At 44.0% G+C, this 22,662-nt stretch overlaps 1 protein-coding gene across 5 annotated transcripts in view; it reads left to right on the top strand.

Annotated features, from left to right (window-relative positions):
• Positions 1-22,662, top strand: part of TNS1 (tensin 1) — a 688,885-nt gene that overhangs the window by 631,746 nt on the left and 34,477 nt on the right. For 4 of the 5 annotated variants that reach the window (XM_089683821.1, XM_089683822.1, XM_089683825.1 and 1 more), the window contains 2 exons: positions 4,821-4,916; positions 15,391-15,423. In XM_089683821.1, the coding sequence (XP_089539947.1) occupies positions 4,821-4,916; positions 15,391-15,423 (129 nt within the window). The remainder of the gene's footprint in view (positions 1-4,820; positions 4,917-15,390; positions 15,424-22,662) is intronic. The other variant, XM_089683823.1, reaches the window with a different exon arrangement.

Genomic DNA, 22,662 nt, shown 5'->3' with positions numbered 1-22,662 from the left:
TTTATAGACCGCACTCCTCTGTACATTTATAGACCGCACTTCTTCTTAGTACATTCATAGACCGCACTCCTCTGTACATTTATAGACCGCTGTCCTTCTTAGTACATTCATAGACCGCACTCCTTGGTACATTCATAGACCGCACTCCTTCCCATTACATTCATAGAGCGCACTCCTCGGTACATTTATAGACCGCTGTCCTTCTTAGTACATTCATAGACCGCACTCCTTGGTACATTCATAGACCGCACTCCTTCCCATTACATTCATAGAGCGCACTCTTCGGTACATTTATAGACCGCTGTCCTTAGTACATTCATAGACCGCACTCCTTGGTACATTTATAGACTGCACTCCTTCCCATTACATTCATAGAGCGCACTCCTCGGTACATTTATAGACCGCACTCCTCGGTACATTTATAGACCGCACTCCTCGGTACATTCATAGACCGCACTCCTTGGTACATTTATAGACTGCACTCCTTCCCATTACATTCATAGAGCGCACTCCTCGGTACATTTATAGACCGCACTCCTCGGTACATTTATAGACCGCACTCCTCTGTACATTTATAGACCGCACTTCTTCTTAGTACATTCATAGACCGCACTCCTCTGTACATTTATAGACCGCACTTCTTCTTAGTACATTCATAGACCGCACTCCTCTGTACATTTATAGACCGGACTCCTTCTTAGTACATTCTTAGACCACACTCCTCTGTACATTTATAGACCGCACTCCTCCTTAGTACATTCATAGACCGCACTCCTCGGTACATTTATAGACCGCTGTCCTTCTTAGTACATTCATAGACCGCACTCCTTGGTACATTTATAGACCGCACTCCTCCTTAGTACATTCATAGACCGCACTCCTCGGTACATTTATAGACCGCTGTCCTTCTTAGTACATTCATAGACCGCACTCCTTGGTACATTTATAGACCGCACTCCTTCTTGGTACATTCATAGACCGCACTCCTTCCCATTACATTTATTTACTGCACTCCCTCCCAGTACATTCATAGACCTCACTCCTTCTCAGTACATTCATAGACCTTACTCCTTCTCAGTACATTCATAGACTGCACTCCTTCCCGGTACATTCATAGACCGCACTTCTTCACATTACATTCATAGACCGCACTCCTTCCCAGTACATTCATAGAGCGCACTCCTCGGTACATTTATAGAGAGCACTCCTCCTTAGTACATTCATAGAGCGCACTTCTTCCCATTACATTCATAGAGCGCACTCCTCGGTACATTTATAGACCGCACTCCTCAGTACATTTATAGAGCGCACTCCTCGGTACATTCATAGACTGCACTTCTTCCCATTACATTCATAGACCGCACTTCTTCCCATTACATTCATAGACCGCACTTCTTCCCATTACATTCATAGAGCGCACTCCTCGGTACATTCATAGAGCGCACTCCTCGGTACATATATAGACCGCACTCCTAGGTACATTTATAGAGCGCACTCCTCCTTAGTACATTTATAGAGCGCACTCCTCCTTAGTACATTCATAGAGCGCACTCCTAGGTACATTTATAGATCGCACTCCTCAGTACATTTATAGATCGCACTCCTCGGTACATTCATAGACCGCACTCCTTCCCATTACATTCATAGAGCGCACTCTACGGTACATTTACAGAGCACACTCCTCGGTACATTCATAGAACGCACTTCTTCCCATTACATTCATAGACCGCACTTCTTCCCATTACATTCATAGAGTGCACTCCTCGGTACATTTATAGACCGCACTCCTTCTTGGTACATTCATAGACCGCACTCCTCGGTACATTCATAGACTGCACTCCTTCCCATTACATTCATAGAGCGCACTCCTCGGTACATTTATAGACCGCACTCCTCGGTACATTTATAGACCGCACTCCTCTGTACATTTATAGACCGCACTCCTCTGTACTTTAATAGACCGCACTTCCTCTTAGTACATTCATAGACCGCACTCCTCTGTACATTTATAGACCGCACTCCTCGGTACATTTATAGACCGCACTTCTTCTTAGTACATTCATAGACCGCACTCCTCTGTACATTTATAGACCGGACTCCTTCTTAGTACATTCTTAGACCGCACTCCTCTGTACATTTATAGACCGCTGTCCTTCTTAGTACATTCATAGACCGCACTCCTCTGTACATTTATAGACCGGACTCCTTCTTAGTACATTCTTAGACCGCACTCCTCTGTACATTTATAGACTGCCCTCCTCCTTAGTACATTCATAGACCGCACTCCTCGGTACATTTATAGACCGCTGTCCTTCTTAGTACATTCATAGACCGCACTCCTTGGTACATTTATAGACCGCACTCCTTCTTGGTACATTCATACACCGCACTCCTTCCCATTACATTTATTTACTGCACTCCCTCCCAGTACATTCATAGACCTCACTCCTTCTCAGTACATTCATAGACCTCACTCCTTCCCGGTACATTCATAGACCGCACTCCTTCCCGGTACATTCATAGACTGCACTCCTTCCCAGTACATTCATAGACCGCACTCCTTCCCGGTACATTCATAGACCACACTCCTTCCCAGTACATTTATAGACCGCACTGCTTCCCATTACATTCATAGACCGCACTTCTTCCCAGTACATTCATAGACCACACTCCTTCCCAGTACATTCATAGACCGCACTCCTTCCCGGTACATTCATAGACCGCACTCCTTCCCGGTACATTCATAGACCGCACTCCTTCCCAGTACATTCATAGACCGCACTCCTTCCCGGTACATTCATAGACCACACTCCTTCCCAGTACATTTATAGACCGCACTGCTTCCCATTACATTCATAGACCGCACTTCTTCCCAGTACATTCATAGACCACACTCCTTCCCAGTACATTCATAGACCGCACTCCTTCCCGGTACATTCATAGACCGCACTCCTTCCCGGTACATTCATAGACCGCACTCCTTCCCAGTACATTCATAGACCGCACTCCTTCCTGGTACATTCATAGACCACACTTCTTAGAAACATAGAAAAGTGACAGCAGAAAAAGACCGAGTGGTCCATCGAGTCTGCCCGTTGTTGTGTGCGTTTTCTTTTATCCCCCCGGACCCTCCACCATTTTTGTTCCTCGTCTCTGGACTCGTTCTATCTGATTAATATCTTTTTGTAAGTCAGGTCTCCAGAACTGGACACAGTATTCCAAATGAGGTCTAACCAGAGCCGGATCTAGCCTGTCTGATGTGGGGGTGCAGTAAAAAATGTCGGTTGGGAAGAGGATGTCAGGGTAGTATACAGGGGCTCAGCAGGGCAGAGGATAGGATCAGCAGTTTATAGGGCAGTCTACAGAAGTCATTAGTTTGTAGGACAGTGTACATGGGGCTATCAGAGGACAGTGTACATGGGGCTATCAGAGGACAGTGTACATGGGGCTATCAGAGGACAGTGTACATGGGGCTATCAGAGGACAGTGTACATGGGGCTATCAGAGGACAGTGTGCAGCTGGAAGTGTACAAGAGTCAGTGGGGTAGTGTAAAGGGGGTCAGCAGAGTGGAGAAAAGGGGTTATCAGGTCAACAGGATGGAGGACAGGGTTCAGCTGTGCAGAGGACAGGGTTCAGTAGGGCAGTGTACAACAGAAATCTGGGGGGGGGGCACAGCCCACCCCAGCACCCCCCTAGATCTGGCCATGGGTCGAACCAAAGATCTATATAGGGGAATCAGAACCTCCTTCCTCCTGCTAGTGATCCCTCTAGTGATATAAAGATCTATATAGAGGAATCAGGACCTCCTTCCTCCTCCTGGTGACCCCTCTAGTGATATAAAGATCTATATAGGGGAATCAGGGCCTCCTTCCTCCTGCTGGTGACCCCTCTAGTGATATAAAGATCTATATAGGGGAATCAGGACCTCCTTCCTCCTGCCGGTGATCCCTCTAGTGATATAAAGATCTATATAGAGGAATCAGGACCTCCTTCCTCCTCCTAGTGACCCCTCTAGTGATATAAAGATCTATATAGGGGAATCAGGACCTCCTTCCTCCTGCTGGTGACCCCTCTAGTGATGCATCCTAGAATTCTATTCACTTTCCCCACTACCTGATCACACTGTTTGCTCATTTTGCAGTCATCTGAAATAAGAACCCCCAAGTCCTTTTCCTCTGACCAGCACTGTACTTCCAATGTTGTACTCTCTCAAGGGATTCTTTTTCCCTAGGTGTATTATTTTACATTTAGAAATATTAAACTGCAATTTCCACTTTTTTGACCAATTTTCCAGCAATGCCAAATCATGTTCCATGTTACAGACACCTCCAGGGATATCAACCCTATTACACACCTTTGTATCCTCAGCATACCCAGCAAACCTTTAGTTATATCACTTACATATAGATTTAATAGAACAGGACCCAGTACAGAACCTTGGGGTACACCACCAGTGACTGGTCTCTGTTCCGAGAGCAGAGAGCAGCCTAGGATTCCAACCATGGCTTCCTCCATAGATACAGTGGGGGAGTGATGTAGCCATCCAGGAACAGAAAGTGGGTTATTTGGAGAAATTAAAAGGAAAATATAAAAAAATATGTATGTAAAGTGCTGCATAAATTGACAGCGCTGTACACAATAAGTACCTGTAGTAAATAAAGAACGAAAACAAATGCAGCCACCACCGCAGGTATTAGTAAGCTGCAATATATCACATTTTTGGGTTTAGGTTTAGATATACTTTAATAAATGACTATATGTTGTTTCTTTGCGTTTGTCAGTGAGCCTTCTCATGTTTTTTGTCTCTGTTTTTCTCTAGCCTTGCGATCTCCTCCTGGATTGGCAAAGACACCTCTGTCAGCGCTGGGGTTAAAGCCGCATAACCCGGCAGATATTCTGCTGCAGCAATCTGGAGGTGAGTGCATTTTTATCACATAGTAACTTGATGTTCAAAGCATTCTTGGAATGAACAAGCTGGAGATTGTGACATCACCACCTCACCTCTCCGCATTGTCCAATCAGGGAATGCTTTACAGTCATTGAGAAAATAAAAAGTGTTCTCTGAATGGCGCCCGTGCTGAGCGAGTAACCTCCTGTGTGCATAATGTAGCAGGGCAGCCACTCGGTACGGGACCTGGAAATATGGAGATCACTGGCGTAGCAGTGACTACTTCAGTGATTTCCAGCTTCTGGAGCAGGTTTTTTTTTCAACCTTTTTAACCCAGAGGAACCCCTAAAATTTCCAGGTCTCAGTGAACTCTAATTTAAACCAATAATCTGTGGTTAACAGCAAAAATAAACTTTGTATTGGTGGTCAGTAGAAAGAATGCAAACCCTACAGTGGTGGCCAGAATACCACACTTACAGACAGCTTAATGGAAAACTAGTTTCATGCTGCTAGCTTTACCAAGCGGTGCCGGTTCTGGACCCATGAACCTAGGTCAATGAACCATGGCTCACAGAACAACCTCTGGAGGAACCCTAGGGTTCCATGGAAGACTGGTTGAGAATGGATCTTCTAGAGGGATCCCACAGGTGTAGTATATACATAGTTAGTCCAATGGAACTATGTGAAAATATCCATAACTGGAATCCTCTCCATTTAGTTATGCAAAGATGATGACAGACAACACTATATTTTGTGAATCAATGTCTACACTTGGCTTTCTCCACTTGGGTCTTCAAGTTCAACATGGGAATCTTATCTTCTCTCCATGTTTCCTCTAGTTGCTCCTGTTTCCTTCCACATCACAGAACAGTATAGATAAGTTAGCTTAAAGCAGACCTTTCATCTAAAACTCCATCATGCCTATTTTATATCCTCCTCCTCCTCCACAATAATAAAAATTTAAGATTTGATGTGTTTAAGGACTTTCTTTGCTTGCAGCCTCCCCCGTACTTATTTCTCGCCTAGACGAGGTGACGTTCTGCTGCAGTCTCCTGGTATACCCACCTCTCTTATCCCAAGAGTCAGCAATTTCCTTTAGCAGTGAAACTCTGTGAGATCTCGCTCCGACCCCATGGCAACATAGGCTACTTATCTTGGCACCTTATCATGCACAGAGTGGGATCCAGCTCCGATTCAAGCTGCAAGAACCAGGAACAGAAATGAAGAGCTTAAAACAAAGATCAATTCCCTTCCCCGACGTAACCTAACTCATACTTCTCTTCCTGTTGGATTCTTCATCTGTCCATCTGACCACCATTGTTGTGCTGTTTATTTACATCCAGCGGTCTGGACTGTCCTGGCCATGCCTGTGCATTACAGCCCCATAAATTCCCAACATTGTTGACCAGGACAACTAGGTGAACCCAACCCTATTCACTGCTCACAGACCAGCCTGTATCCCCCTCGATTCCCAGCTATCAGCTGAGTGCCAAGGACCTGGAGTCTGCTCTTGCTTCACTGTAGTCCACCATCCAAATAATGGGCCGCAAACTGAAGACATTCAGATCCAGCCAAGGTTTATTGCAGTGACTTCTCACTTCCACCCCAAGCCCCCAAGTTTTTCCCCCACAACAAGGCTTAATCATAGGGATTTCCATTAGATTGGTAGCCATGGGCAGCATTTTCACTTCTCCATCACCCTAAGCCAACGGTGAAGCCTTACTGATGTGGTGTGCAAATATTTCTCACACGACGGCCTTTGGCTCCCCGTGGTGGAAAGTCTGACCCTCTGTGCTGGAATGCTGTAGTAATATCAAAGCTTGGATGGTTGAAGCTTTTAGTGAAGTGAAGACAACCACCTGGGCCATGGGGATTCTGGAGAATCTCACAGGAAATCGAAAAGCTTTTTCATCTTGCGTGTTTTCACCATGGAACAGAAGGTGACCCTGCAGCTCTTTCTGCTCTCATCAGCAGGAAGGACGCGGTGTGGGGATCTCGTTAGTTTTTGTGGCGGATGCAGCCTGTGCACGTTTCCCAGCTGTAGATACTCAGCTCTGTTCAGGTAATTAAACTCGACAGATGTTGCAAAGGATTCTGGGCTGGCTGGGAATCTAGAAGGAGTACTTAGAGCTTCTGGATTCTCTTTTTCTTCAGTTGTCTCATTCCTAGTACAGGCAGGATAATTAAACCATCAGTTGCTAAGGGAACCAGTTTTGAATTAATACGTTTTTTTTATATATCTGACCCCATGTAATTTATCATGCTGCTTATAGGGTAAAATACTAACCCATGGGGTAAAATACAGATTTTTTTTTCGGATGAAGTACTGATCCAAGGTTTAAATACTGATCCATGTGGTAAATACCCATCAAGGGGATAGAATAAAAATCCATGGGGTAAAAACCAATCCATTGAGTAAAATAGTGATCTCTTGGGTAGAATACTGACCTGTAAAGGTAAAATAACATTCCGTGGGGTATAATATTGATACATGGGGTACAATGCACATCTATGGGATAGAATACCCATCCATGGAGAAATAATTACTGATCCACTGAATAAAATAATGATCCATGGGGTAGAATACTGACCTTTAAAGGTAAAGTACCATTCCATGGGGTAAAATGTCAATACATTGTGCCAATCAGTGGAATACTGATCTGTAGGAATAAAATATTATTCCATGGGTTAAAATATTGATAACATGGGGTTCGATATGCATCCAGGGAATAGAATACCAATCCATTGATTAGTATACTGATCCGTAAGGGTAAAATACCATTCTGTAAGGTAAAAAATTGATCCATGCAATAATTTAATGATCCATGGGGTAGAATACTGATCTGAAAGGGTAAAATACCATTCCTTAAGGTAAAAAACTGATCCATGCAATAATTTAATGATCCATGGGGTAGAAAACTGATCCGTAAGGGTAAAATACCATTCCGTAAGGTAAAAAACTGATCCATGCAATAATTTAATGATCCGTGGGGTAGAATACTGACTTGTAGGGGTAAAATAGCATCCCATGGGGTAAAATACTGATCCATAAGTAAAATACCAATCTTTTGAGCCAATTATGATCCAGGGGGTGGAATACCTATCAGTAGGATCAAATATCAATCCATAGGGTGACTCTGACAGTATGGGTGACCCTCCATACTGATTTCTAAAGAAAAAATAGCAAATCATGAGGTAGAATACTGATCCACGTGGTAGAGTTACAATCCATGGAGTGGAATACTGAACCATTGAGTAAAATACCAATCCTGGTGGTAGAATACCAATTCATGGGGTAAAATGCCAATTCACATGTTAGAATACTAATCTTTGAAGTAGAATACCAGTCCAGTGGGATGATTACACATTTTTGGGGTAAAATATTCATTTATGCAGTAAAACAAAAATCCACAAGGTGAAATACCAAACCATGGAGTAAAATGCTGATACTTTAAGAAAAAAATAACAATCCATAGAATAATGAGCTGTGGAGAAGAATACCAGTCCATGGGGTAGAATACCAAACCTTGGATATGTAATAGTTGAGCTGTGAGAGAAGACACAGAGATTTGAACAGATCCACTAAAGTCGCTTTAAAATGGGACACAGTCCAGTATGGTGTCCTTCCAACAATCAATTAAACTTTTGAGCAGTAATTGTTGAACAATACAGATTGTGGGCAATTACTGGATGGTGGTACTTGGCAGAAGAATGGCAGCCTGCTGGGTTCCTCCACCCCACTTGTCCTTGGCATCGGTCACTGCAGAATACCCTGTGTTCTGGTTCCATCTGTCTTTGTCTGGGAGGTCCTCAGGACCAATGCCCGGTTTTATGTGTTTTGGCACCCCCCCCCCCCCCCCCATGGCAGGCTCTTATCTTCGCTTGCCTTCTACTATTTTTCTGCAGGAAATTGCTGAGTTTGTCTCATGTAGATGGTTGCCATTGTCTATCGTTGCATTTGCCATCCCACTATGGTGCTGCAATGAGCTGCTGTTCAGCTGCTTTGCCTGCAATACACACACATCTCAGTAGAACCACCTGCAACCAAAGAAACAATGCAAATCAGGTCAAATGCAACCTCAGAACGGTCGTCCACACTATACCACTGACGTAAATGGGAACCTGCAGTCTATATTTGTACTTCGAATGCGTGCCAAAACAACGCTCATCTTCATGAGCCCTCAGAGCCGGTTCACACTGGTCCATCACGCTACTAAGCATTTTAACGTTCCTTTAAGGCAGTGTTTCTCAACTCCAGTCCTCATGGACCCCCGACAGGTCATGTTTTCAGGATTTCCCTCAGATGAAACAGCTGTGGTAATTACTAAGGCAGTGAAACTGATCAAATCACCTGTGCAAAATAATGGAAATCCTGAAAACATGACCTGTTGGGGGTCCATGAGGACTGGAGTTGAGAAACACTGCTTTAAGGCAACACAGGAAACTCAGTGTGGTCATTCATTTCAAAATCCACTACAATTGTGTTGTGGTGGGCAGCGTTGTAAAAAAACCCAAAAAACGAGCACGCCCGGTTGAACGTGCATTGAGATGAGTTGGTGGCCCATTCAGATGAATAGGCTTTCTAACACAAGGCATGTAAATGCACAAATACCACATGTTAGACACACGTGTGTTACCACCACGCCCTAGTATGAATTGGCCTCCTTGGATCTGATGCTGCACTACCTCTTCACTGTGTAAGGGTAGTTCTTGGCAGCTGTGGATGCCACCTGCCTCTTTTGGTGGACCTTTGTGGTGTAGGATCATGCACCTTATAATGGTGTGTTGTAACATGAAAGGTGTTGTGTGGTCCTGGAGGCTGCTCACCAGCAACCGTGGTGTCCTGCTGGACCCAAAGAAGAGTTTGCTAAAGCGTTGAAAAGATGGGGGCGCCACACTAGTTTTTACAAAGGTTTTTCTTTGCATCAACCAACGTGTTTTAGGGGCTCAGCACCCCCTTCATCAGAGCTAAAAACTAGACCATGCTAGCCCCAGATTGAAAAAGCATCTGTTGGTGGATGGAGGAGGTGTTGTGCCACATGGGACACATTTGAAGGTAAGCTTTTATAGATTCACTTAGCAACTTTTTTTTAAAAAAAAAAACCAGTTCAGTTCCCTGAATAAGAGGGAAGAAGTACCTAGTGTCCAAAAAAATGCAACTCTTGGTGGGAGATTAAAATAGTTTATTAAAAGTGTGCAACCGTACAAGTTTCAAGGGAACAGCCTCCCCCTTCTTCAGGGCTACTGTCAGGAATGGACTTGCCAATAACGGTGGGACTCACCTGCCTTGTGGGCTGCAGTACCAGGGCTGGCCAGCGGGTGCTCTCAGCAATCAGAGACTCACCCCTGCAGTCAGCCAAAACACTTGAAGCTGATTGCAGGGGTTGTATTTAAGGAATGGCCAGACTCACAGTCAGGGCCTTGGTGTGTGTTTTTCTATGGGCCCCTGTATCTTGTAACCTGCATTCCTGTTCCTGTTTCTGCCTGACTTGTTGCCGACCCTGCCTGATCCTGACCTCTGCTGACTTCTCCTGTTTGATCCCTGGCTTGTGACCCTGACCATTCTCTGCCTGACCCCCTACCTGCCCGATATTAGCTGTACCCGGCTCGTGACCTGACTACTCTCCGCCTGCTCCTCCTGTACCTACCTGCCCGATAGTTATTGACCCGGCCTGCCTGACTACGTTGTGCTCTATATGTGTATGTACCTGTGTATCTATATCAGTTTAGGTTTGGGTTTGTTTCACCTTGTTGTATGTATTTGTGTTAGCTTGGGGTTTGTTGTATGTATTTGTGTTAGCTTGGGGTTTGTTGTATGTATTTGTGTTAGCTTGGGGTTTGGTGCACTGCGTTTATATTTGTATTAGTTTTAATAAATTGTCTTATTTATACCATATCTGAAGCCTGCGTTTCCCTGTGTCAGTCCACACACCTCTGGTCATACCCGAAGCCCTGACAGCTACTGCTGTGTGCTCCCGCTAATGATGTGATGGAGTGGATCCATCTCCGTGCAGTCCTGAAGAAGGAGGAAGTTCCCAATGAAGCGTGTTGGCTGGACCTGTACGGTCGCACGCTTTTAATAAATGATTGAGCAGTGGTTCTCCTGAAGCACCAGCTCTGTCGTATCTGTAAGGCAGCAGCCCAAACCCCCTAAGGGAGATCAGTACCACCACTTACCCACGGAACTACCTAACGACTGTCAGTAACTATCTGAACCAGTCAAGCGTGTTCTTTAGCTCTAATTACTCAGGTCATTTTTTTAGGCAGTTTTCCCACAATATTAGTTTTTTAACTGTGGAGGAAACAGGAACACATGGAGGACACATGCAAACTCCATGCAGATGGAGAGGAACTGAAATAAAGCACGGTGCTGCACAAGGACAAAGATTGATAAGACACACAAGATGAAACACCCATCCAGGTTGGTTCCTGGCTAATCTCCCCGGTTAATCTACTATCCACAGAAAATCAGAAGAAAGGAAGGCACTAACGCGTTTCAAACTGCTGTGATAGGCTTAGCTACTTCAGTACCGGGCACCTCTACCCCCTTTCTGCAGAGGCCAATTTTAAGCTTTCAGAGCTGTCACACTTTGAATGACAATTGCGCGGTCATGCAACACGGTACCCAAACTAAATTATTATCATTTTGTTCACACAAATAGAGCTTTTTTTGTGGTATTTAATCACCACTGGGTTTTTGGTTTTTTTTCTTTTTGCTAAATAAACTAAAATAGAAACGTTTTTCTGTTTCGGTTATAACATTTTGCGAATAAATAATTTTTCTTCATGCATTCAGACCAAAATGCATTCTACTACATTTCTTTGGTGAAAAAAGACAAAATCAGTGTTTATTATTTAGTCTGTAGGAAAGTTATAGAGTCCACAAACTATGGGATATATACAGTATCTGAAAATCGATCAATCCTGATGTACTGATGGTCGATCTCATTTCTTGAGGCCTCGAAAATAGTATATCCTCCAAATGACCCTTTTTTGGAAAGTAGACAGCCTCAGGTATTTAGTAAGTGACATGGCAAGTTTTTGTCATTTTTAGTCATAAAGTTTTTTGGAAAATGAGACATTTTATTATTATTATTATTATTATTATTATTACTATTATTATTATACAGGATTTATATAGCGCCAACAGTTTGCTCAGCGCTTTACAATATAATGGGGCCCCCCCTTTTTTTTTTTTTACATACTGTCACCAGTGCAGTACAGTGTCATCATATAACTGGTGTGGGGCTGATCAGGGACACTGACTAGTGACAGTACAGAAATTTGTATTTATTTTTTAAATTTTCTGTTTTATAGCATCTTTTTTAAACAATTTTTTTGAACACACTGAACACAATGATCAGAGCGATATAATGTTACCATAGTAACAATGTACTACTCTGGGGAAGTGATCAGTATTTTTTTTTGTTTGACACATTATGATTGCTTATAGCATTGAATTTCATTGCTATAAGCAAGTATTTTACTGAATGAAATTGATTCAACCCACACAGACACAGGGAGAACATGCAAACTCCAGGCAGGAGGTGCCGTGGTTAGGATTCCAACCAACGACCCTAGTCAGGGGCATCCCTAGGGTTGGTGTCACCCGGTGTGGTAACACTTGGTGACACCCCCTCCGACGATCCCCGCAGAATGGATCGGATCTGCGGATTGGGGAGAATAATGGATCGGACTCCGATCAATTATGCTCAATCCACAGATCTGATCCATCCTGCGGTGATTGTCGGCTGTCTTTACAACTTACCTTTTCGTGGAGCGGGTCCGGTGTCACCCCGTATGGGTTGCATGCCGACGATCCCCGCAGGATGGATCTGATCTGCGGATTGAGCATAATGGATCGTAGTCCAATCCAATATGCTCCCCAATCTGCAGATCTCATCCATCCTGCAGGGATCGTCGGCTTGCTTTAAAACTTACCTTTTCGTGGAGCGGGTCCGGTGTCACTCCGTGCGGTCGGTGTCACCTGGTGCGGGCCACACCCCCCGCACCTGCCTCGGGACGCCCCTGACCCTAGTGCTGCCAGGCAGAAGTGCTAACCATTTAGCCACTTTGCTGCTTATATCAAAATGATGGCCGGGCAGGACTTCCCCTTTTGGGTGGAGCTCCACTTTAAGCACACAGCCACATGAAACACGTTAATGCCTTCCTTTCTTCTGTTTTACTGTGGATGTTGTTTGTGGGGTTGATTTACTGCTCACTCTGCAAGTGCAGCTGCTCCAGAGCTTAGTAAATGAGGTAAAGCTTCACTTTGCAAAGAATAACCAATCAGATGGAAGGAAAAAAAACAAAAAAAAAACCGCATTGTTGCTTGTACGTGATTGGATGATGGAAGTCAGCAGAACATCTGCTCATTTACTAAGCTTTGGAGTAACTGCACTCGCAGAGTGCACAGTCTGTTTGCCTTTGGTAAATAACCCCATTATCTTTAAGGCTCCATGCACACGGGGCGCTTTAATAACGCTGGTAACGTTAGCTGTGTAAAGTCACGTAAAAAACGGGAGTTTTTCAGCATTTTTGTATTAGTGTTTAGTGGCGTATTTTCGTGTTTTTTAGAGGTTTTTTTTTGTCAAAAAAAAGTCCAAAAACGCTGGTTTGCCCCGATTTACCGTGTTTTTCGGTATTAGAGCATTTTTATAGCTAAAAAACTTATCTAGAAACCCACTAATCCTGGCTTTTTTTCCCAGCCAAAAAAACTTTGATTATTATTATTATACAGGATTTATATGGCGCCAACAGTTTGCTCAGCACTTTACAATATAACGGGAGACAATACAGTAACAATACAGTTCAATACAAGAGGGATAGGAGGGCCCTGATCCTGGGAGCTTACAATCTAAGAAATTCCAGTCTATGTGTATATGGACACACAGGATAACATGCCGGGGATGGACACATAGGATAACACGCCGGGGATGGACACATAGGATAACACGCCGGGGATGGACACGTAGTATAACATGCCGGGGATGGACACATGGGATAACACGCCGGGGATGGACACATGGGATAACACGCCGGGGATGGACACGTAGTATAACATGCCGGGGATGGACACATAGGATAACACGCCAGGGATGGACACATAGGATAACACGTCGGGGATGGACACATAGGATAACACACTGGGGATGGACACGTAGGATAACACGCCGGGGATGGACACGTAGGATAACACGCCGGGGATGGACACGTAGGATAACATGCCGGGGATGGACACGTAGGATAACACGCCGGGGATGGACACGTAGGATAACATGCCGGGGATGGACACGTAGGATAACACGCCGGGGATGGACACGTAGGATAACACGCCGGGGATGGACACATAGGATAACACGCCGGGGAAATGGACACATAAGATAACACGCCGGGGATGGACACATAGGATAACACGCCGGGGATGGACACATAGGATAACACGCCGGGGATGGACACATAGGATAACACGCCGGGGATGGACACATAGGATAACACGCCGGGGATGGACACATAGGATAACACGCCGGGGATGGACACATAGGATAACACGCCGGGGATGGACACATAGGATAACACGCCGGGGATGGACACATAGGATAACACGCCGGGGATGGACACATAGGATAACACGCCGGGGATGGACAGATAGGATAACACGCCGGGGATGGACACATAGGATAACACGCCGGGGATGGACACATAGGATAACACGCCGGGGATGGACACATAGGATAACACGCCGGGGATGGACACATAGGAGAACATGCTGGGGATGGACACATAGGATAACATGCCGGGGATGGACACATAGGATAACACGCCGGGGATGGACACATAGGAGAACACGCCGGGGATGGACACATAGGATAACATGCCGGGGATGGACACATAGGATAACATGCTGGGGGGTTTACTGGCTGTAGAAAAACACGTCAAAAGCCAAAACAGCCGCTGTAAAAACGTCCCGTGTGCATGAGGACTGAATCCACGAAATAAATGAATTGTCTGGTTTCAGTGTGCGGTTATCCTTCGGAATTTGTGGAAAGATGGATAGGAGTTTATTATAAGGAGCATCTTATATATAGAATGACAAGGCAGCACATTGTTGATGAGCCAATTGCAAAACCTCATAGCAGCCAATCCGATTTTAGTTTACTGCCATAACAACTTCTTATTGGCTGCTTTGCGTTGCTGAACTTTGCCAGTGTATTCATCCATTCCGTGTCTATGAATGGTTCTGCGCCTGGAGCCGGCTAAGTGGAAATTTACTGAAGCTAATTGCTTGCCGTCAGCATGATGAAAAGATTACTTGAAATGTCAGAGTTTTCCCCTTTGTATGGTGACTGTCAGATACCGCGCTTTATCTACACCGGGGTCATTTTACTTTTATGTTCTCCTAACTGCTGACACGCTCTGAAATGCTTGTTTGTGCTTTGTAGCTGTTCTCTTCTTCCCTTCCCGTATGAATTTCTGTTCTGTCTCTTCCTTCCAACATCAGAGATTGAGACATTTATTGAATATGATGAGGACGGTAAGTTCCTGCACTGCGAGGAGTTGGGTTGGTTTGCTCAGCTGACTTCATTTTGCTTGTCCAGTTTTTTCATAACTGCATTGAAAATGACATTTTACATTGCTTGAGGATTTTTGTTGTTTTTTAGGTTTTTTTTTTTTTTTGTTTAACCCCTTCACACCTAAGGGTAAAACAAATCTAAATGCCTAAGCACAATTTTGCAAATTTGTCATGTGTTAGTAAAACCATCTATATCATCACAACTACTTTTTACATCCAGATAAATTATACTGCGTTTTTTTCAGGACAAATTGGGCTTTCATTTGCTGGTAAATGGTAAATGGATATCTCCTGATTTTTTTTTTTTATTATCAAAGGAATACTGGCCCAAAATAGTAAAAAAAAAAAGCATTGTTTTTATTTAGCTGTGTGTTTCTTGTTACTACCATAACCTACCACCAAAGAGCAACTCAAAATAAATTTTCCAGCTCTTGATGATCGCAGCGATACCATATATGTGTATGTTATTTGTTGTTTGTACCTATAATACAGCCCAGAAACAAAAGTGCGCATTTTGTTTTTGTCTTTTTTTTTATTTTTTTTACCTAAAACACACTGACATTGATACCAATTTTTTTTTAATCCTGACTTTTCACCCTGACCTTTTGACTTTGGCCCAAACAATAACCCTGGCACTGAACTAGATTAAACCTTGATCTGGGTATTTTTTCTTTATTTTTTTATTTTCTTTTTTAATATTCATTTATCTATCTTTTTTTTTTTTTTTTTTTACAAACATATTTTTTTTCTGTTTATGCCAGGAGTTAGAGAGATACAATCTTCTCCATTCATAGAGAGAGAAAAAACAAGGGGGCCGGGCTGCACAGTGACTGATCACTGTGATAGCCAATCAGAGGCTATCACAGCAGTCATGTGACCCAGAATCGGGAGTCCCGGGTCCCGATCATTAGAAACCCAGGAAATCGTTAGAATGGGACCTGGGGCTCTCAGTGACACCGCAGTCTTTGTGCTGGGAGCGCGCAGTGCGCAAATATGCGGCCCCGTGGAAAAAAGCCCAGTTCTGTGAGGCCGCATATTTGTGTGATGTTGGAGTCAAGGGGTTAAACTTCAATGTTAACTAAAACCAATCTGCTAATATTTTGCTTTCCCTGGTTTCTCTCCCCCATCGCAGAATGAAATGAAAACGAGAAGCGCACCAACCTTGCGCATTACCTCAGTAACCAAAATTTATTAATTGTAAAAAATATACTCACAAACAGCGAATAAAATCAGGCATGTAAGTCCTCACAGGGACTTGAAGCTAACATGAGTCCCATCAGGGGAGTGGGTGTTCAGTACAGCTGACGCGTTTCGAAGGGGGTCCCTTCTTCCTCACCTCATGTTAGCTTCAAGTCCCTGTGAGGACTTACATGCCTGATTTTATTCGCTGTTTGTGAGTATATTTTTTACAATTAATAAATTTTGGTTACTGAGGTAATGCGCAAGGTTGGTGCGCTTCTCGTTTTCATTTCATTCTGCAGTGTTGATTGGGCTTCCCCAGCCTTGTTTTGGAGCCGCACAGCCCTTTATGCATTGGTGGACGATCCCTCCAGGCCTGGTTCCATCTGTTCGCCACCTGTCTGAGCCCTAGAGCGCAGGAGAATTTGTTTTTTTTTCTCTCCCCCATCAACATGCAAGAACAAGGTTCAATAAAACTGTTCTGTTTTCATTACATACTTTATTTTGGACCCAGTGATGTCATTGCTAGGTTTCTGCACTTCTCTATGCAATGCAGGCAGATCGTGGCTAATGGGAGGGGCCTGTAGCAGCAGGATGCTGTACATAGCTTGCTGAAAACATCACCGGACTCCTTGTAAGGGGCATACAGTGGGCTGGCTCTTGGTTGGGGGTATGCAAAATGCCTTGTTGGGTGGATGTCAGTCTGGAAGAGTGGAAGTTCTTAGGTAAGGCTGTATTTGCATGGGCTGAGAACCCATGATAAAAAGAACTGAAATCCAATGAAAGAAGGGCCAGAGACAGCCCAGGATGGGGAGAATAATGCTAGATGATGCTGGGTGTCCTCCACCCAGGAAATGAGGCAGGCTCTATCTGACTTGCTGCAGCTTCTAATGCACATTGTGAGTGAAATCCGAGTAAACCATTTCAGGAGAGGAACCTGTAAAACTCAAAAAGATTGCAGGGAAAGCAGGAGGTCAGCATTAACTTGGATATCCCAAAGTGATATTTTCCTTGCTGTAATGTTGAATCACACGTTAGCTTCTTGAATCTTTCAGGCATTTACATGGTGAGTTGTCACCAGAATTCCTAGTACTCCCCAAACAGCATGACCACTAACCATCCAAATGATAATGGGCAGCACAATGGCTAAATGGTTAGCACTTCCGCCTGGCAGTACTCGGGTTTGAATCCCAACCGCGGCACCACCTGCCTGGAGTTTGCATGTTCTCCCTGTGCCTGTGTGGGTTTCCTCCGGGTACTCCGGTTTCCTCCCACACTCCAAAGACATGCTGGTAGGTTAATTGGCTCCTGTCTAAATTGTCCCTAGTAGGTGTATGTATGAATGTGAGTTAGGGACCTTAGATTGTACACCCCTTGAGGGTTAGGGACCTTAGATTGTACACCCCTTGAGGGTTAGGGACTGATGTGAATGTACAATATATATGTAAAGTGCTGCGTAAAAATTGACAGCGCTATATAAGTACCTGAAATGAAATAAATAAAATGTCACTCTTACCTGTATTAGAGTCATGAAATAATTAGAGAGCCCACCTATGAGAGGCTGACCCCTTCCTTATTGCCTTGCGGGAGGAGAGGAGGCATAGACTGTTGCAATGAAATCTGACCACTAGAGTTATTAAAAATGAGATGATCCACCCAGCCATCCATGCTAAATTCAGCAAGTATTGTGCAGTAATTGTGGGTGGGTCTGCAACTTCTTATTACATGACTCTGCGATGTCCCTCTATATCTCCAAGAGCTATTGCACATCCGTGTGTCTGTGTGAAGGGTCTGATGGAAGCTGTCACTGCTTGACCAGTGGCAGTAAAGACTTGGGTATGGAAAGAAAGAGTCCTCAGCTTTGTGTGAGCTCTAATGCTGGGTACACACTATCATTTAGTTTTCGTTGAACCCAGTGGGCTGAACCCAAAAAAATACCGAAGAGCTCGGGAGGAGCTGTACTAACTATCCGATTTATACAGCGATCTCCCCACCGAGCGATTTTGTTCTGACAGTGGGACTTCCCGCCCGCCAGGACACACGGTCAGGTGGGTGTACATATGAGCCGAATATGATACCGGCCGATATTTGATCCGTGGGTTCAGGGCTGAACTTGGGGCCAGACCTTTTTTTCTCCTCACTCCTGGAAATGAATAGACTAGCAGGAGAAAAAAATAGAAGTCTAAGATTCCTTGCTGGCCGGCTCTAAAGTGAACTGCATGGGCAAAACATATGTTCAGAGGTGAGTGGGGGGAGGGAGTGCTAAGATGCATCTACCCTGTGTGCGTTTGGGGATGGACCATCAGCAATGGGGGTTAGTAGAAGGTCCATGTGGAGGTGGTGTCCAAGTCCATCTGTAATGGGGGGCTTGTAGTAGTATGGACTTGTCGGAGGAGGCAGCCGGCTGTAAGAGCTTGTAGATACTCCTAGTGCAGGTAGAGAAGAGAGACAGCAGCTTCACTCTAAGTGTAGACCGGGGGTGGACTGACCATTTGGAAACTCGGGTTCTTTTGTAAATGCCAGGAGTTCGATCTATACAGAGGTGAGTGGAGGGGAGGGAGCGCTAAGACACATCTACCCTGTGTGCGTTTGGGGATGGACCATCAGCAATGGGGGTTAGAAAAAGGTCCATGTGGGTGTGGTGTCCAAGTCCATCTGTAGTGGGGGGCTTGTAGTAGTATGGACTTGTCGGAGGAGGCAGCCGGTCGTAAGAGCTTGTAGATACTCCTAATGCAGGTAGAGAAGAGAGACAGCAACGCCACTCTTAAGTGTAGACGTTTAAAATCAGGCATGTTTGATGGTAAAATTGCGCTCACATAGATAGGGAACAGGTAGGCATGTCAAGTGATGGAGGTCCAGTGGGAGCATCTGGTCCTTTGGCCATGTTCTGAGCGGTGGGAAAACACCCAGGGCGCGGCCAAAGGACCAGATGCTCCCACTGGACCTCCATCACTTGACATGCCTACTTGTTACCTATCTATGCGAGCGCAATTTTACCATCAAATCTGCCTGATTTTAACCGTCTACACTTAAAACATATGTTCACCCCAGCTCTGCTTACACTTTATAGAAGAAATCTTGTAGTACGATCCACTGAACTTCTTTTTAGCTCATCACTTGTTTATTTAAAGATAACGTACGGTTTAGGGGAATTGAATTCAGCTGTGTTGTCCACGATCATGGTAATTTAGAGGGTATGGGGGCAGCTCTCTATCTACAGGGAGATTCCAAAGGACCCTCAGAGGAGAAATGAGAGCTCCACAGCAATATCAACAGTCCATCATAAATGTATTCCACAGCCAACGTGTTTTAGGCCATCAATTTCATTCTTCTCGTTACTACAGTCCATGACCATTGGTCCCCAATCCACCATTTTTTTTACAAGCCCTAATGAAGAGGGAGTACCTTTACCCCCCCCGAAATGTAGTGGCCGCTTTTGTGGAATAGGTTTTATGATGGACTGGTGGATATTGGTGTGGCGCTCTAATTTATCTCACACTGCAATGACTTGTTAATTTACAAGCAAAAAGAGAACACCTCTCTATCCATTCACACAAGATTGCACATTTGTCAAGCGGCGAGGATATACATTCCCAAATTTGGACATTATACAGGGAGTTCTGGCTTGGCTAAAGCACGGCATGTAAACAGACCACGTCTGAGGTATGAGCAGAACACAGTACAGAGTGCGGTGAAATCACCGCTATTAGTCGGGAGGTATTAAAAATAGATTGTGAAAAGCTGCCGCTAGCGTGCATACAGGCACCTTACAGGCAAGAAGTCACCGAGCATCACCGACAGCCAGTCTTCCCTTATAAGAGTCTCAGAAGAGGCATTGTCTGTCCTGTAGGTCATTGTTCTAGATGTGTTTCTATGGGGGGGGGGGGGGTGTGGAAGGTGCAGGATCATAAAACACAGCTGCCTGTACTCTGTTAGATGTATTTATTAGGATATGTACACCGTTATAGGCCAGTTATGTCAGTGACTGTTGAAGAGTAACTCTAGACAGTTTTATCACTGATCAGTTCACAGCAATGTGCCAACAATTCTTTAGAATTTTTCCCTGGTCTTTAAGTGATCAGAAACGGAGATGGAAATCAACAAATGTGGTACATGGGGTAAAATATCAATCCAGGAGGTAGAATACTGATTCCTGAGGTAAAATACCGACCTGTGGGGTAAAATATTGATCCAGGGGGTGGAATACTGATCCATGGGGTAAAATACCGATCTGTGGGGTAAAATATCTATTCACGAGGTAGAATACTGATTCATGGGGTAAAATACTGACCCGTGGGGTAAAATATTGATCCAGGGGGTGGAATACTGATCCATAGGGTAAAATACCGACCTGTGGGGTAAAATATCTATTCACGAGGTAGAATACTAATTCATGGGGTAAAATACTGACCCGTGGGGTAAAATATTGATCCATGGGGTGAAATACTGATCCATGGGGTAAAATATCAATCTGTGGGGTAAAATATCCATCCACGAGCTAGAATACTGATTCATGGGGTAAAATACTGACCCATGAGATAAAATATTGATTCAGGGGGTGGATATTGATCCATGGGGTAAAATACCGACCTGTGGAGTAAAATATCTATTCACAAGGTAGAATACTGATACATGTGGTAAAATACCGACCTGTGGGGTAAAATATATATCCAAGTGGTAAAATACTGACCTATGGGGTAAAAATATCAATCCATTAGGTGGAATACCAATCCATGAGATAACATACCGACCTGTGGGGATAAAATCTCAATTCAGGAGATTGAATACTGATCCATGGGGTAAAATACTGACCTGTGGGGTGAAATATCAATCCAGGAGAATACCAATCCATGTGGGTTAAATACCATCCTGTGGGGATAAAATCTCAATCCAGGAGATGGAATACTGATCCATGGGGTAAAATACTGACCTGTGGGGTGAAATATCAATTTAGGAGATGGAATACTGATCCATGCAGTAACATACTGAACTGTGGGGTGAAATACCGATCCATGAGATTAAATACCAACCTGTGGGGATAAAATCTCAATCCAGGAGATAGAATACTGATCCATGCGGTAACATACTGACCTGTGGGGTGAAATATCAATCCAGGAGAATACCAATCCATGGGGGTTAAATACTGACCTGTGGGGATAAATTCTCAATCTAGGAGGTTGAATACCAATCCATGGGGTAAAGTACCAACCTGTGGGGTAAAATATCTATCCAGGGAGTAAAATACAGACCTGTGGGGTAAAAAATATCAATCCAGGAGGTTGAATACCAATCCATGAGATAACATTCCAACCAGTGGGGTAAAAGATCAATCCAGGAGGTAGAATACCGATCCATAGAGTAAAATTCTGACCGGTGGGATAAAATATTAATTCAGGAGGGAGAATACTGATCCATGGAGTAAAATACTGAACTGTGGGGTAAAATATCAATACAGGAGATAGAGTTCTGTTCCATGGGGTAAAATACCAACCTGTGAGGTAAAATTGCAAGCCGGGGGTTAGAATACCAATCCACAAGGTATAATAATATATGGATAAGGAGGTAAAATACAAATTAATGGGGTCAAATACCAACCTGTAGGGTTAAATAACAATCCAGAAGGTGAAAAAAAAAATCCAGTTGGGTAAAATACTGACCTGTGGGGTTTGTATTTTACCGATCCCTAAGGGTAAAACACCAATCCATGGGTATAATTCCAATCCATAAGAGTAAAAGACATATCCATGGGGGTAAAATACTGATTAGTGGGTTATTTACCAATCCAGGGGGTAGAATACTAATCTAAGAGGTAGAGTACCTATTCATGGGTACATTATTGATCCAGGAGGTAGAATACCAATCCGTGGAGTAATATCACAATCAATGGGGTAGAATACTGATCCATAAGTGTAAAATACATTTCCATGGGGTAAAACACAAATTCATACAGTAAAATGCCAATGTGGGGAGGGAGGTATACCAATTCATGGAGAGAACACAGGTACATAAAGTAAAAAATAC

This window comes from Staurois parvus, unplaced genomic scaffold (assembly GCF_062004578.1).
Source record: "Staurois parvus isolate SC_StPar_1 unplaced genomic scaffold, SC_StPar_1.0 ptg000323l, whole genome shotgun sequence".
NCBI classification, from domain to species: domain Eukaryota; kingdom Metazoa; phylum Chordata; class Amphibia; order Anura; family Ranidae; genus Staurois; species Staurois parvus.
This window is presented reverse-complemented; position numbering and strand designations above follow the sequence as displayed.